We start from the raw sequence: 13,096 nt of genomic DNA, 5'->3' as shown, positions 1-13,096 counted from the left end.
ATTTTCTCCCCGAGAATAATATTGTCAATCGCATGTAGCCGGCCACCTGGCACCATCGTGTATTCAGCTACGCCAGTTCAAATAAATTGAAAAGACTCGCACGGCATTTAAACGTCAGGACAGCCCACCTTGCGGACTTTCTGGCACCTCCTTCACCTGGTCCTTGATTAGTATCGAGCGATTTTTTGGATGTTTCTAACTCGAACAAGTCAGTACTCTATTCTATGCGACAACTTTTGACTGATTTTACTGTAGGCTGCAGTCACCAAATGTTGAAACGATCCCTCGGGGCGGCTTGTTTTTGACATTGTGGGTTGCGAATGAGTATTTGAGTAGGGGTCGGGCTGGTCGAGCTGCCAGAACTTCCAACGCATGCAACCGCAGGAGTATAATCTTTCAGGTCTCTCTGTCATCGTACCAAGAAAGCAAAAGCCCCACAGAGCGGCTGGCTACTAGTTCGGGTAGGTGAACACGAAGTATGAACTGATGAAGGTGCGCGCATTGCTTGTTAAATTGTTCTCGAAATCCAAGTCACTCAGCCTTCCAGAGTAGGCAAGGTTCTAACACAATAATCTTTTGGACGATTGAACTACTGTGGACGCGTAGGATTGACGTCCTATATGTGCGTCCATGCGAGGGAGCTAAAGGCAAGACTTATTACGTCTACAATATATGCCGGCGTTTGCGTCCACCACGTCACGCTTTGTTGTTGCGTTCTGTCTCCTCTTTCCGTCCACCGCGACACGCTGTGTTACTGCGTGTTCGTTCTGTCTCCTTTTTACGGCTCTTTCCTCGAGGCCTCACTACTATGGCGACCTCTGCTTCATTTCACGACGTTGTTGGTCTTCAAAACGGAAGTACTCCAGAAATTGGAGATATTCGCGTAAATGTGTTCACATTTCGTGCCAACACGTCTTCTGCTGAAGATGGAATCTACCGGAATGCCATTCGGAGGAATTGCATTCGCAGGATTGGGAGATTTTCGGCAGGCAGGTCCTATTGTCAGCGGAGCAGGAGAAACAGCAACTTTGGCAGTATCAGTGAAATAATCGACGCTATGGCCAGACATGTGGATTTTGAATCCCAACACCGCAATTCGCAGCATGGGTGACCCGGATCGCATTGGAAAAGACTGCTCCAGAAATCGACAGAATCTCGCACTCATAGCAGTGACTACAAACTTCAACAATACCATTAACTTCCTCTTCCCACCACATATTCTCAAAAACGCTAAAACCCGTCTTCAAACCATCTATGTCGATGAATTCAACCACAAATTTCTGGACAAATTTCCGGGCGATTTTCGTAAGTATCGCGAACAGACATCGAGCACACACTCCACTCACAAGACAACATAGAATCTTATTCGAGTTCAGACAGCCTGAAAGAAGCCGAGCACACTCCATTGAATGCACCAGAACACACCCGACTACCTTGCAATGTTGACTCATCTTGGAGTACCCCCTCATCGCCTGGATCTCAAACAGAATTCTATTTGCGCCATTCAACGAAACCTCTCTGTAGAAAGGGATTGGTCAGAAACACGCGCGTCGCGTAGTTGCTCTGCATCGACGTTGAAGTCCAACTCATCAATACTTTTGAAAGCCACTGTATCCCCCGCATCAACTTTGCCTTCCATCCAAATTGTTCTTCATGGACGGTAAATCGAAGACAGTTTCCTTTTGCGACCCGTGTATGCAACTACAATTAATGGTCGTCAAGGTTTGACGCTAGCACGAACCGTGCTCGACCTTCGAACGTATACCTTTACTCAAGGTCAACTGTAAACAGCGTCGTCGAGGGTGAGAACGCGAAGTGTCTATTTGTAGAGGCGAACGAAGTACAAGACTGTGTTAATTGTATTTCCTGAGTTGCTACATAGTGTAGATACAGTATATCGTCGAAGAGCCGACCGAAGGGGTGTCCTTGTTTAATTATGTGCTAAATTTCGACTGACACTTAATTGCATTCGCAGCTATGCACGAGTCTTACTGTACTTCACAGTTATTTTCAAGTCCAATCCCGAAGGGTTGCAAGGTCCACTCATGGGTTTCACACAACTACAGGAGACCACTGTGATTGCTGCCTGCGACGCTTTCAAAACATCGAGTGTCGAATGCCTTCTGGTTCCTCGTTGGTCTAGCTGATCAGTGAACAGCTCCCTTGGTCTCCCCAGTAGCAAGTACATCCTGCACCCTTGCTTTGATGGCCGTTAGTTATTGAGGTGGATCAAACTTGAATGATCACATGCGCTAGTAATCTTTCTTGTGATGTTGGTATACATTTCCGAATCCGGGGGCTTGATGCATACCACTAAACGGGGATGATTCTTACTCTGCTGCAAGACGCGATACCTAATTTCCACGATCAACGTATCCACTGCAAGAGAGATTCATCAGACTATCTTGAAATGCATCGTCTCAGGTCGCCACTTTCTTCGACGCCATGGTCATGTTTGGATGTAGCAAATAATCGACGAAGTAACCACGCCATTCCGAGCTGACTGTGGAATTGCCAAAGGTCAATACGGTCGATTTTCATGAATTTCGCTGATGTACGCGGTTGCTCGCACAGATATAAGGACCATACCTCAAGATCTCTACATCTGTATACTCGGATTTCATTCAGCGGCCCATTTCTATGGTACTCTGAGGATAGCGAGATTTTGACGATCCATTGCTCATAATCGCTTCAATGCAACCGCGTGTGCGGTCATGATGCAGCGTATAGCATCGGGGCAGCCTTGATGCCGCCACGGTGTACCCGAGTTCCACTGCAGGGACATTCTCGTGCATCTTCTACTTAAGCATGGATAGAGTTATTCTACTCTGATCCCCAAGCTTAAGACCTGGAACCTCTGCAGGACTTCTCCGAGCACATCGCCCATATCCGGCATCTACACTTCTCTCAGTGGCAAATATTTTGTTTCATGAAGTGCATTGTGATTAGTTTCGTTGCTGGAGCTTCTTGGGCTGATATGGAGCAGTAGACTGGAAGCAATCTTGTATCATCTTGAATGTCGAGGTAGGCATATGAAGGATCCGCACCGACTTCGTCATTGACAAACTCATACTAGATGTCGTCATGCATAATAAATTATAGTTGATGCTATTCTGGTACATGTGCGGGGCTTCACTATATAAAGTGTCGCGTGTTTCCAATCGCTGAAACATCAAGCTCAAGCATCATCTAACAGGTTCAGCGTCTATGGCCTTCTCTTGGCAAGATCAACTGACAGAGTCAATAATATCGATATTTAGGCGAGGGTGGACTGCATCAAAGAGAAGCCAGCATGTCATCGACCATTCATTGCATTTTGAAGGATCAAGCTTGAAGGATCAGTCACTGGAACCTTGGCTGATATTGTAGAAACCTTTTCAGCATTGCAAGACAGTATAACACAGATATATTGAGATGATAGCGTAATAACTACAAGGACGACAGTATTAGCAGCGACGTAAAGCATGTTCGAGTGGTAAGCAAGTGTATGTTACATTTATACAAGTGGTGATATACAAGTTGACAGAGTTGACAAATGACGGTGAAGATGTGAACCGGGAAAGATGTGAAACGTGGCGCGACTACTGGGCGTTGAAAGCGAGATTCCTTACTACGAATAACAAAACGACCTTCAACGTGACGTGGTCAGGAGACACGAACAAAAGAATGCTAGCCAACGTACGATGATAAATGTCGTCAGTTTCCGACGCCTGACGCGAAATCCAGCGCCTGCTTCTAAAAGATTCGGGGGATTTTCCTCTTGCTCGTCATTACCAGGCTGCGCTTGAAGAATAAGTAAGGCTACAAGAGGGTGTGAAGAGACAACGTACGAGAGCGTCGGGTTCGAGGGTATCCTCGTATTCGATGTTGTGGTTGTCGATCTGCTTCATAATGAATATGTTCAAAAATAGCATTGTACCGAGGGTCGCTGCACGGCTCACCAACAAAGCGTTGTCCTCAGTAGTGTGCTGGAAAGAAGGGTCAATAATAGTGCTAAAAGGACGTTCTCAAGGACTCACCATTGAAATTTTACGCTGGCCCATCCGAGGGTACGGGTGGTAACGATGCATGTAGGATGATCTATACGAGGGTAATCTCATTCCGATGGTCAAAATTATTTTGAAGGGAAAGTGAGGAGAAAGGGACGTAGTTTGCACTAGGTCCAGGCATTGGACATTTAAATACTAGCGGAGGGTTGGGGACGTAAAATAAACGGGCACTAGCACCCCAAATTCGCAATGCCGAGTTAGTGCCAAAATCAGAGGTGGGCGCCTGTCCCTGCATGGCTTGCACACACCCACATATTGAATCCCGCCCTAGCGGAACCAATTTTCAAGGTATCGTCATTGGACAATGGCTGGACCCAAAATTCACCGTCAATAGCGCGAAAAAGAGGCACCAAACTGGATGTAGAAAAGATAGTATATCTGTAAGTGGCGCCTTCACCAGTTTGACACTCGTGAGTCCTCAATGTTGGTACAGAATTTGCTTCCGCTGGATCAGTTTCCCAGGCATGATCATGGTCGAGGACGACGAGCACCCAGAGCCAGCCATTGATAGTGCAAAACACAAGGCACAGGAACCGCGAAATAGGTTACTAGGTCGTCCCATCACATCGACGGACCGCCATTGTAGGACCTGGACGTGCGACCTGGACATGCCATCAACCTCGGTGGCCTATGCAGCCTCTTGGACTCTGCACGACATCACAAGAATGCTGCACAGCCAGACGCCTCAGATGATCCCAGACTGAAAAATGACAGTCAATATACGATATTTGGGTCCTTGTCATGAAGAGCTCTTGGTGTGTTGATACACAATATATAACAATATGCTGATAGAAAACATTCTCTGCGATTCACTGGAAACTACCCTGAGCCCCCTCTCGAGAAAATCGCCCATGGCCGCACTGCATTGAGCCAAGGATAGCGTGATACAGGAGTGTGACGCACAGCGTGACCCGAAAAGGGGTGTCACGCTATTTGCGTGCACGAGCCACCTCAAGGCAAGTTCGCAACCGCCATCAAAAATCATGAAAGCGACTTAGCAGTGTGCCCTCAAGATTCGTCATAGCAGCATTCGTGTGAGTCAAGATCATCACTATGGCTGCATCAAGATCGCTCTCCAAGTCTCTGATGGTGCAACCGCCTTCGTCGACATCAACGGTGGCAATTACATGAACGACAGCAATGATTGCCACTCCAGTAGTGATATGCCCCAGAGCCCAACAACAAAACATGGTTGGAGTGAACAAGACACTCACCATTAACAATGATCTGGCTCGGCGCCCTGATGCATCGTAAGCTGCTCAACTTTTCCACGTATCCAGCGGGAAAGAATATCCAGTCCGATGATTTAACATGAGAAGAAATGCCATCGGTGATCGAGAAACCATGAAGACCCCCAGTTCCATTGCTGACCGACAAACAGCAAATTTCCACCGTCGTAACGTCCAGTCCTTGTCAATTGTCAATGCAGTTGGCAATGTTTAGGCCATCTAACTTGACGTTCGACCAAGTATTGCGTCCCCTTGTGAACCGATGTTTCAGGTGACTCCGCGTCTCCGTTTTGCGAGAGGTACATGGGTGCGTAAGTTGGCCGTCGAAGCCGCTTGTGTCATTTGTCAAGATCAGCAACTCAATTGCAAGCTGCTGTTCTGAGGTGCGCTGGGGTGGTTTGAAGCTAAGCCGAATTTTATTTTGCAGGACGGGTGTCACAGGCTCGGGTGGGCGCCATGTTTGCGTTGGGTGAACTTCGGTCCAATCTAGGTCCAATACTAAGTACCCTGAAATTGAAGTGGGGGATTCCACAACTCCGCTCGCCACCCACTAGTTTAATTTGCAGTTTTTAGCTTTCTCAAATCCACTCCTTCGAACAGCCTAATTATCGGGGTCTCAAAATTCCATTCATTTTCTCCCCTCGAAAGTCGCTAACAAGCGAGAACAATATTGTTAATCAAAAGTTCTCGTCCGTAACGCTGTTATTGCATGTAGCAGGCCACCATCATGCCTCCAGCTGAGCGCCAGTTCAAAAGACCAAAATCTGCCCGCACGGCATTTAAACGTCAGGACCCACCTTGCGGATTTTTGGATGTTTCTAACTTGGACAAGTTAGTCCTCTATCCTATGCGATAACTTTTGACTGATCGTACCACTCTCAATTTGATTGTAGGCTACAGTAATAATGCAAATGTTGAAACGATCACTCGGGGCGGCTGACTTTTTGGCATTGTGGGTTGCGAATGAGTATTTGAGTAGGGTCGAACCGGTTGAGCTGCCAGAACTTCCAATGCATGCGACTGCAGGAATATAATCTTCTAGGTCTCTGTCATCATACCAAGAAAGCACACAGAGCGGCTGGCTACTAATTCGGATAGGTGAACACGAAGTATGAACTGATGATTCAAGGTGTGTGTGTTGATTGTTAAATTGTTCTTGAAATCCAAGTTGCTCAGCCTTCCGAAGCAGAGAAGGTTCTAACACAATATACCGTTTGGATGATTGAACTACTGTGGACGCGTAGTCTCGAAGTCCTATATGTGCACCCATGCGGGCGGACCAAAGGTAAGACTTATTACGTTTAATGACATGCTGGATTTCGACTGACACCTAGCTGCATTCGCAGCTATGTACGAGTCTTACTGCGTGTAACGCTTCAAGTCCAATCCCGAACGGTCGCAAGGTCAACCAACTCATGGGTTTTACACAACTACAGGAGAGCCCCAATAAGCACTGTGGTTGCTACCTATGACGTACTTGTTCGAGGACGCGTTCAAAACCTCGAGCGTCGAATGCCTTCTGGTTCCTCGTTGGCCTAGCTGACCAGTGAACAGCTCACTTGGTCTCCCCGGTAGCAAGTGCTTCCTGCATCCTTGCTTTGATGGCCGTTAATTATTGAAGCGGATCAAATGATTACATGCGCTAGTAAATTTTCTTGTGATGTTGGTATACATTTCCGGGGGCTTGATACATGCCACTGGACGGGGATAATTCTTACTCTGCTGCAAGACGCGATACCCAATTTCCATGATCAACGTATCCACTGCAAGAGAGATTCATCTGACTATCTTGAAATGCATCATCTCAGGTCGCCACTTTCTTCGACACCATTGTCATATTTGGATGTAGCAAACAATCAACGAAGCAACCACGCCATTCCGAGCTGACTGTGGAATTGTCAAAGGTCAATATGATCGATTTTTATGAACTTCGCTGATGTATGCGGTTACTCGCACAGATATAAGAACCACACCTCAAGGTCTCTACATCTGCACACTCGGATTTCATTAGCGGCCCATTTCTATGGTACTGAGGATAGCGAGATTTTGACGAACCATTGCTCATGATCGCTTCAGTGCAACCATGCGTGCGGCCATGATGCAGCGTATAGCATCGGGACAGCCTTGATGCCGCCACGGTGTACCCGAGTTCCACTACAGGGATATTCTCCTACTCAAGCACCGACCGAGTTATTCTACTCTGATCCCCAGGCTTAAGACCTGGAACCTCTACAGGACCTCTCCGAGCACATCGCCCATATCCGACATCTACACTTCTCAGTAGCAAATAATATATTGCTTCGTGAAGTGTATTGTGTTTGGTCTCGTTGCTGGAGCTTCTTGGGCTGATATGGAGCAGTAGACTGGGATCAATCTTGGATCATCTTTTGTGTCAAGGTAAGCATATGAAGGATCTCATCAACTCCGTCATTGATAAAACTTACACTAGATGCCGTTATACACGATTTATAGCTGATGCTATTTTGGTATGCGGGGCTCCAGTATGTAACGTGTCGCATGTTTTCAATCGCTGAAACATCAAACATCGTCTGATAGATTTGGCATCTGCAGCCTTCTCTTGACGAGATCGACACGACAGAGTCGGTATCTAGGCAAGGATGGACTGCCGGCCACCGCGCACTAGTAGAAAAATTCGCCTAGTGTATCCTTCGTTTCATGAACGCCTGCGAGCGACGGCAACCTGTTTCATCGCTTTCTGTCCGCAATGTACGTTGCTGATGCTTTCCTACGACAGTACATCACTTGACCGGCGATGGTAACGATGTTATCAAAGTTTTTGAAACCGCTAGTTTATCATGGGTTCATCGGGTACAAAACCTTCATCAGGGCATTCAAGGGTGATTAGATCCTTCTTGGCCAAGAGTCTCGACTGAACGTTTTTAAGGTTCTGGATTGTTATTTGTTCGGTCGTATTCGGTCATACGATATGGCTTGTGGATTCACCACATACCGTACCTCATGGGTTGGCTAGCAGTCAAACCCACCACTAGGCATGAGAAGCATATGATAGGTAGGTTAGGTCCAGCGTGGTTCATTGCTTGATGTGAGCACAAGCCAGGTGCGCTCACTTAAACAGTCCGCCAGATTCGCGCACGAGGCGGCGGAAGTGTCTCGGGGATCTCCGAGTTTGTTACTAATGTAACGTAGAATGTCGACGAAGGCAGTGAAGGACTATGCAAAGACTAGGCGCCGTCGCCAACGTCGACCTTGCTTGAATGACTCACGATTACATTGATGTTAGAAGTAACCCCAATGGCGCCATATGCACATGCCAAGTTAACACTATTACCATTTAGTTTGAGTACCCTCGACACTAGCCCCTTTCTTCCGAATGATGTTCAACGTCATATGTCATGTACGCCTACTTCGATGTTGACTGATGACACCGGTTTTCTTGTACCTTTACATAAAATGTACGCAAGTCGAATGTCATGAGGCCTGAGCCCGAGGCCTTTTATCAACGCTACAGTAATTTATTGAATATTTAAGAGTCTGGTCGAGGCGTCAGGAAATTAGTGAGCATATCGATCAACTCCACCACGAACTGCATATCGTGGGAACAAACACTGTAGCGAAACACTACTCACTCAGGTTGCGACATGTTCGGTCCGCCAAGCTCATCTAGAGAGAAATCCTAGATGCAAAGCGAATGACTCATACTCACACCCGTCGCACAGGTAAGGCCTAGGCAGCATTTGTCGTGTTCCGCGCTGTTCGGGTCACAAAGCCCTTCTGCAGTCGCACATGCGCTGACATACAGAGATGTTGTCAGAGCCGCGAAGAATGCAATGAGAAACGCATGGCTTGCGCTAGAATGCGTCGAGAGGAATAGTAGCTCTGATTCTGCTGTTAGTATTAGGAAGATGTGCTTTTATATCCTAGGAGAAAATGTGTTTTTCGAAAGTACTTGGCACAAGTTGGATCAGAATGGTTGCCACGCTTGCCAGCGGACTTTACGCATGAACTTGACACAACCGCTAGTACTGGGCTACGTAGTGGTTCGGAGACGCACCTTATAGTAGACAATGCCCAGATTCATAGGGTCAAACCTAGTCACGGTCAACATGTTAAGCGCAATTGAATGCATATAGGCACAGAAGGCACAGAAGGCACAGGTGGAATCTGAGACCTACTAGCGCTTTCGTGGCATCTGGTCTAGGAAAGTCCTAGTGCATAGCTATGATACTCCATGGAACCAGTAAGCATCTACTTCTGACACACATAGCCTGGATGCCAAGAACTCCTCTGGAGAGGTCAGCATACATGTCAAGAAACGTGGGCCTCCATGGAACCAGTAAGCTCATCTGCTTCTGACACACATAGCCTAGATGCCAAGGACTCCTCTACTAGACCCATCACCCGAATCACACGACATTGTACACAGCTGTCAATGATATTTCAACCCGAACCTGAACTTCGGGCGCTGAATCTGACCGCACGCATCGGCATTGAAAACTCAAAAGAGTGGTGCTCGCTTAATGGTTGTCTGTGTGCACAAGCAATCTCGCCACTGGCAGTCACACCATAAATTAAGGGCGTGACATGCTCTACATGATTAAATGCATCGCAAATATCTGGTAGAGGTCGCGATGTCACCAAGAAGTGTAGGTTAGTCCGGAAGGTTGGTGATACTGTATACAGGTTTCATCGTCGTCCAGCTAGTATTTGAAGGAGACGTTCTCGAGTATCAGCGTCTCAATGCTTCAACTTCCGAAAATGCTTTGAGAATAAACTCAGACCACTGCTGGAGGAGGTCTGGTAGGGCTTGCAAGGAAGTCCTAGTCTTAACGACACCAGCCAGCGCGTTCCGTATGTTTCCACGAAGATCAGCAAGATCTTGTGCGATGGTTGTAAAAACCTCGTGGTGGCGTCTTTCGCCTGCTTCATTGGGCCTGTCAAAACAAACAAAATCCAAGCGTTGATACATCGAATCCTGCTCCCCCCGCATACGTCATTCCGTCAAAGTCCCCTTCCATAGCTGGAGTGCACATAAAGTACTTACTACTCATGGTCTGGGGTGTCTCTGAAATCGTAACTTCATTGTATCTTTATAATGGTGTCCTATCTCGCCACCTCATACCCAGCGAAAACATAGGTACGGAGAAAGGGATTGTGGCAAATGCGGCGAAGGGGACATGGAGGAGGATGGAGTTTGGAGATATCAAATGCCGCCATCTAAAAAAACACCGAGGTTTATTATCGGCTATTCGTCCGAGACGTAATGAGTCGCGGACTACGATGATGCCCTGTCACTAGTATACAGCCCATTTTCAGTCCATTGGCCCGCTCTAGCTGAGCTTGAGCGTCGTTCACGGAATCTTCGTATGCCTCTTTACTTTCGCTATAAGGTACAAATCACGCTAGTCGGTTTTCATCGATATTATTACACTGACGTTGCACTGCTTGTTTCAAACAGCTACTAGCGTTTACCCCATCAGGTCTTTAATCTGCACGGCTTCAACTCCAGCGCTGCTATGCGCGCAGCGACGACAATAATGATACGGTACGTAAGTACGCTAGTAGCGGTCCACACGTACTAGAGCCCTGCTGCGCAGCCTGTCGCTCACGGTGATCTTAGTAAACAGCCAGACATCATATAAATTGTGATGAACTGGTCAGCAGGATCCCCATACTAACACATCCCTTCGTTCTTATCGGAAAATCTCCCACCAGCCCAAGGAGAGACCCAAAATGAAGTACAATAAAAGCTTCATGGCTATGGCTACCGCCGGCCTGGTTCGAGGTTCCCTCGCTCAGACATGGTACGTATTACTTCCATCATGCACCCTGCTTGCTTATTCCTAAATATTTCTAGGTGCGGAAAGAACTATATGGCAAATCAGTCTGTCGTGCCCCCTGGCGGACAGTTTGTCTTGCCCACACAAAGCGTTGAACCCCTTCTGTCGTTCCGCTGCGCCCCTGTCTTCCGTCCATACCTCGAAGAGGATGCGACGAGTGCAGCATTTGTAGTTGACACACCAATTGTTTATGATTGGATCGCCGGTGCTGAGTCCATCTCACTTCCTTCCAACTCGAACTCTTCTAGCGGCTCCAATAGCCTAGGAAGCCTCAGTGTCACTATCAACGTGGGCTCCATCTACACCACTGCAAACGTTCCTCTGAACGCTACCGGCATACAAATTCCCGTAAATATCAGCGTTCTCAAGGCTCAGAAGGCCGCATACAATGTCACTTGCTCTGCCACATATTCTGCCCCTTCGTCTTCGGGGTCCCAGCCTGCAAACGAGCAGAAATTCAATACCAGCTCATCCCTTTTGTATCTCCCTGACACAAATGCTTCTGTCACGAAGACGGACTTACGCACTGGTGCGCTCTGGGTGCGGCCTGCAAATGGCAGTGGTGGAGCATTTGCGCCATTTATCCCTCAAGGATTCTACATAAATTTCGAACAGTATCTGGCGACAAATTTGACTATGATCGATCAGCTCAAAGACGATGGGTTCGTCTTTCATTGCTACCACTCCTATACAATTATTCAATTATCTATCCAGGTTTAATACTGTATGTTTTGCGATGATCTGGTATGTCCCATACTGATCGTCTACTCCATAGATCCACCCGATTCCTCCTTATGATAACCTCACTATCTTCCAACAAGTCATCAACAAGACCATCAGTGACGGCATGTACATTGTTTATGATATGCGATCGTATGTCAAACTTTATCGCCTCATCTCATGATCATTGATATTTTTGTATTCAGAAACTACCAAAACTTGAGTGCCGTCGCCCAACAAGTAGACACTTACGCCTCGATTCCCAACCTATTGAACTGGGAGACCGCACACGAGCCCGATGGCAACTCTGATCCCCAAAATGCGGCGCAGGCAACGTATGACTTAATTTACCAGTTGGACGGATATCATCCTGTCTCTATTGTTCTGAATTGCGAAGACTACAACTTCTCGCCTTACATCAAGGGAGCTGATATCGTTCTACAGGTGAGTCACTCATAATATTTCTATCACTTGCGCTTCTAACCCTGGTGTAGGATGCCTATCCTATTGGTATCAATGCGACATGGTCTCCTGTGTGGAACACAGAGTGTACCCCGGACTTCGGTCACTGTGGTTGCGACAACTGTCAAGGGCAGGTATGGGATGTTAAGGCCCGTGTCCAAACCTTCAAAGATAGACTCAACATCTTGGGCTTTGACCGTACCAAGTCTGTGTGGACCACACCCCAAGCTTTCGGTAGTGCTGCGTAAGTCACCTTGAGTCGCCAACACGACTTGTGTTTTGACCCTTATTACAGATACTGGAACACAACTCCCACTGGCTTGCAATGGGCTGCTATGGGATTAACTTCCTTCAACCATGGTGCTCTAGGTAAGTTCGTGCTGATACGCGTATTTGAATAAAACTAACTTCACACAGGTTCGAAGTCTTACCAATACCCGACCGCAACCGGCAATGTATCGGCGATTGAGGGGACGGCAGCTTCCCTCACTGTTCTCATCAAAGACTACGTTCAGCCCTTCTTAGTCGACCCGAACGCTACATCTGTCCGCTACAACTACCAGGGCGTGGATGCTGGTCTCTGGTACAATGGAACTTCATACTTAGTCCTCCTTGTCAACATGGACAACACAGGGTCGAATATCTACGTACCTTACCAGGATATAGGATTGGGCTGGATCACCGATGCGACGAAACAGGTACAACGCGTATTTTCCGTCTACGAGGTCCCCACTGCCCCTAACAATCTTACCGGTGTAACGTTCCAACCTGGAGCAATTGGTATCCACATTGCGACGCCCTGAAAAGGTTATAGATC

At 47.3% G+C, this 13,096-nt stretch overlaps 3 protein-coding genes across 3 annotated transcripts; 2 read left to right on the top strand and 1 right to left on the bottom strand.

Annotated features, from left to right (window-relative positions):
- The first annotated feature begins 204 nt into the window (after positions 1-204).
- On the top strand, positions 205-1,234 carry DFJ58DRAFT_432547 (uncharacterized protein). Its single transcript, XM_041380375.1, has 3 exons — positions 205-208; positions 256-492; positions 548-1,234. Exons 2-3 carry the CDS (start codon positions 487-489, stop codon positions 1,109-1,111), a joined length of 570 nt encoding a protein of 189 aa, XP_041242768.1. The 5' UTR covers positions 205-208; positions 256-486; the 3' UTR covers positions 1,112-1,234.
- A 2,241-nt stretch (positions 1,235-3,475) lies between these two features.
- Positions 3,476-4,191, bottom strand: DFJ58DRAFT_432427 (uncharacterized protein). The gene is made up of 5 exons (XM_041380374.1): positions 4,020-4,191; positions 3,942-3,968; positions 3,831-3,884; positions 3,683-3,778; positions 3,476-3,629 (listed from the first exon to the last, which is right to left on the bottom strand). Exons 1-5 carry the CDS (start codon positions 4,098-4,100, stop codon positions 3,582-3,584), a joined length of 306 nt encoding a protein of 101 aa, XP_041242767.1. The 5' UTR covers positions 4,101-4,191; the 3' UTR covers positions 3,476-3,581.
- A 6,820-nt stretch (positions 4,192-11,011) lies between these two features.
- Positions 11,012-13,082, top strand: DFJ58DRAFT_729172 (uncharacterized protein; the record flags this gene model as incomplete). The annotated part of the gene is made up of 8 exons (XM_041385711.1): positions 11,012-11,061; positions 11,115-11,759; positions 11,812-11,821; positions 11,873-11,970; positions 12,024-12,261; positions 12,312-12,523; positions 12,575-12,648; positions 12,697-13,082. The coding sequence occupies 8 exons, from the start codon at positions 11,012-11,014 to the stop codon at positions 13,080-13,082; spliced, it is 1,713 nt and encodes a 570-aa protein (XP_041242766.1).
- Positions 13,083-13,096: the final 14 nt, after the last annotated feature.

This window comes from Suillus subalutaceus, assembly GCF_016647625.1.
Source record: "Suillus subalutaceus strain FC151 chromosome Unknown DFJ58scaffold_69, whole genome shotgun sequence".
In the NCBI taxonomy this organism is placed as follows: Eukaryota; Fungi; Basidiomycota; class Agaricomycetes; order Boletales; family Suillaceae; genus Suillus; species Suillus subalutaceus.
This window is presented reverse-complemented; position numbering and strand designations above follow the sequence as displayed.

Excerpts from the sequence above, each read along its gene's own strand:
- DFJ58DRAFT_432427 (XM_041380374.1), bottom strand. The coding sequence starts at position 4,100 with ATGAGATTACCCTCGTATAGATCATCCTACATGCATCGTTACCACCCG. Across the intron at positions 3,969-4,019 it reads GCCAGCGTAAAATTTCAATG|CACACTACTGAGGACAACGC; the intron begins GTGAGTCCTTGA and ends CCTTCTTTCCAG. Across the intron at positions 3,885-3,941 it reads CTGAGGACAACGCTTTGTTG|CAGATCGACAACCACAACAT; the intron begins GTGAGCCGTGCA and ends TTCATTATGAAG.